Source organism: Brachionichthys hirsutus, unplaced genomic scaffold (assembly GCF_040956055.1).
Source record: "Brachionichthys hirsutus isolate HB-005 unplaced genomic scaffold, CSIRO-AGI_Bhir_v1 contig_397, whole genome shotgun sequence".
Lineage (NCBI taxonomy): Eukaryota > Metazoa > Chordata > Actinopteri > Lophiiformes > Brachionichthyidae > Brachionichthys > Brachionichthys hirsutus.
In genome coordinates this window covers 17,368-20,632 of record NW_027180960.1, presented here as the reverse complement: position 1 = coordinate 20,632, position 3,265 = coordinate 17,368, and the positions used below count along the sequence as shown (strand labels likewise).

Below are 3,265 nucleotides of genomic sequence, written 5' to 3'. Positions count from 1 at the left end.
GGAATGCTTGTGGATAGACGGCTTAGCACTGGCTAAATATAGGCAAGGCTAAGGCTCGGAATGCTGATGACGTTGTAGTAGTAATTTCTTACACCTGTGGGCATAAATATGATAATGTGGCATCTGCTAACCAACTTCCCTTTAGCTCACTCAGATGCTACGGTTCATTCATGCAGTCCTCACATCACAAACAAGTGACTGTAACGCAGGGACGGCGATGCGCTCGGTGACCGGCGGCGCCGCTTGCTGACTTTAAAGCAGCTTCTGCAGTGATTTTAAGTGTGAATAATCAATTGTTGTTTGCTCCACTTCTCTCTGACTCATCCTTCTTGCCTCCTCTCTAGCTGGTGCTACCAGAGTACTCCATCCATGGGCTCTTCTGCATCATGTTCCTGTGCGCCCAGGAGTGGCTGACCGTGGGCCTCAACGTCCCGCTGCTGTTCTACAACACATGGAGGTGACTATACGGTCCATCACAGCGTGTGTGTTTGTGTGTGTGTGTGTGTGTGTGTATTAGGGGTGCAACATTACATGCATATCAGTGTCGAACCGTTCGATACAGGGGTCTCGGTTTTAATTTTAATTTTATAAACTTCTGACGAGGCGCTCTGTGCTGAAAGTTCAGCGTCAGAAGTAGAGATAGAGGGTGAGGCGGGGATGGAGGAGGGCACGGGATGGAGGAAGTAGGTGAGAGAAAAGGCGAATGAGCAACAGGAGAGTGTCCTGACCTGAGGAGGTGATTCAGAGGAGAGTGGAATTTGGAGGATGGGGTTGGAGCGGAGACACTGATAGTGATTTATACGTCGTCGCTCCATTCATGGAGGATGTTTTCTTGTGCCAGACTAAATCTCTCACAATATGTCAGTGTGCGGGCGTAGAAAGGAAGTCCAACATGTGCTGGACGTGTAGAGCTGGATTTTCTTTAAACACTTTGGGTTGCCAGCTGAATCCGTCTCCAAGTGTGCGTTTTATCTGTGTGTGTCGCGTTTCTCGTGTGTTCTCCGTTCATATCTGCTGTCTTTCTTGAGGGAAATTGTTTCTAATGACTTTGTTCGATAATTGTAGTAGCTTGGTAGCTACCGGCTAATGTTTGAATGCCTTTTGTCGAAATGCTTTGTAATTGTATGCAGTGACTCATTCAAACCCTTCTGTCACGCTGGGAATACAGCAACATGCATCTTCATGTTCATACGTGCATGAATGTTTTCTACTAACATTAATGTGAGTTAGTGAATGCACGTTCTGGCTATAGCCTTTGACATTTCATTTCAATTTACAACCATTTAACCTTCACGGCCGTCCAGTGTGCATCAACTAGCGTGAATAAACCGATCTGTGTTACGACTTAACAGACCGCAAGCATTATAATGCAATAAATCATCATTAATCCATTGATCCAGAGTTATCCATTGTTAAAGACTTGTTGATACATATCAGCTCTAATAGCCTCCGAATGTTCATAGATTAAATAGTGGACCAGTACACAACAGGAGACAGTTGTCATGGCGTCTTTCTTTTTTGTTTCCGACTTAATGTTTAATGATTCCATCAGCCCGAACGAAATAAATCCCACATGGATCCAAAATCTCCAGGAATCATCTGATAATTCCCCAAATCCATTCTGCAGGCAAACTAATCAGGTTTAGTGTTTGGGTGACATTGCACATATCTGTGTTGTCCTGCTCGATAGCTCTGGGTTTGTTTGTTTTTGTTCTTTTTTTTTTTTACAAATATTCATTTTACTGAAAGCATTCTGTTAAAGGGAAGATTTTCTCACAAGCGTTTAAAGCAGTCGGCGGTTGATAAATAGCTATTAGAATTTGAAATGAGAGAAAATGTAATTAAAAATTCATCCCATTGAAAATGATCACGCGCCTCATAGGCACAGCAGCAATTCACTTACTGTGCTGCCTGAATGTAGAAGAGCGGCCTCGATGCCCCGACAGCAGCATAACTGACCTGAGGGGAATACGTTGGAGTGTCCAGTCCAATATTTAATCGTTGTTTATCTTACTGGCGTCACAAGATAGTCTGACAGATTGTTGCTTTATTCTCGATTTATTAAACTACATGGGACCTTGAGTTTTCTCAGCGGTTGGCAAATCAAGCGTCTCATTTATAGCTTCAATTCGATTGGCTGTGTCGTTTCAAGGGGTGGATTTCCATGAGCATCTCCAGCAACTCTTTCACCTACATCTGCTACATGATGGTGTTTCCATAACTCATCATGCCATCTTTTTCCATATTATTTCCTCCCCATTACCTACCTCCCTTCTACCCCCCCCCCCCCCCCCATTCCCCCGGTCTGGAACGGGTCAACTACCCGCGGTCTGGTCTGTGCCCTCTGTGGTAGGTACTTCCATTCCCCGACGGACACGAAGGAGCTGCTCTACGATCCGGCGTCCGTGATGAATGGCGACACGCTCAAGTTCTGCCTGAAGGAGGCCTGGTGCAAGTTGTCCTTTTTTGTCCTCTCCTTCTTCTACTATCTTTACTGGTGAGCAAGTGGGCGGGGGCAGGTGGGGAGGGGTTGGGGGGGGGGGGAATAATTGGATTACAAGTAAAGATGTTAAACTGATTGCAATGAATAAACTGAATAAAGCAACCATTTCTCTGGCAATCACATCATGCAACTTCCTCTGCAGTGCTTTATAAATTGTCTAAATGTTTTTGCACACTGTTACATGATGAAGCTGAACAATGTCCATGTCTAATAATGATGTTACTAATCATTCCGGATTCTTCTTTCATGTGTCACGTGGGGCTGCAGTGTGTGGAACCTGGATATATCCCTCTAATAGGTCTTATCAATGGATACACATAAAGGTACAATCCTTTTACATTCTTTTTATTGTCTGTAGATTATAATAAAATGTTGCTCTTCCATGCGGTCACCAGAGGTTTTGATGACGTGCGTTTAGAAAGCTCGCCACTTTATGTCCCCAGTTTACTGAAACCGCAATTTTCTTTTTCCATGCTCCTCTCCTGCATCCGTGACCTTAACACCACCCCAGTGAACCCAACCACCCACCCACACACACACACACACACAACTACTGTGTGCACATAATGAAAGTCTGCATGTCCTCACAGATAAACGCACCGCTCCACCTGAGCGCTCAGATCCACACCTGGGTGACGGGGACGGGGGGCGCGGGGGGGGATTTCAAAGCCTTTTCTGGCTGCTCGGTGGCACTGATCCGCTGGAATTGCCCCATAACTCTTGATTTGTGTCCACCGGAGCACCGAGAAGACCAGGGATGCA

General features: G+C 45.4%; 1 protein-coding gene across 1 annotated transcript; it reads left to right on the top strand.

Annotated features, from left to right (window-relative positions):
• The first annotated feature begins 217 nt into the window (after window positions 1-217).
• Window positions 218-2,798, top strand: LOC137917019 (protein cornichon homolog 3-like). The gene is made up of 4 exons (XM_068759904.1): window positions 218-226; window positions 345-457; window positions 2,354-2,497; window positions 2,771-2,798. Exons 1-4 carry the CDS (start codon window positions 218-220, stop codon window positions 2,796-2,798), a joined length of 294 nt encoding a protein of 97 aa, XP_068616005.1.
• The last annotated feature ends 467 nt before the right edge of the window (window positions 2,799-3,265 follow it).

Bases quoted from the DNA above. Each gene is read 5' to 3' on its own strand.
- LOC137917019 (XM_068759904.1), top strand. The intron at 458-2,353 runs GTGACTATACGG...CCTCTGTGGTAG, and splicing joins CTGTTCTACAACACATGGAG to GTACTTCCATTCCCCGACGG. The intron at 2,498-2,770 runs GTGAGCAAGTGG...GTGGGGCTGCAG, and splicing joins TTCTTCTACTATCTTTACTG to TGTGTGGAACCTGGATATAT.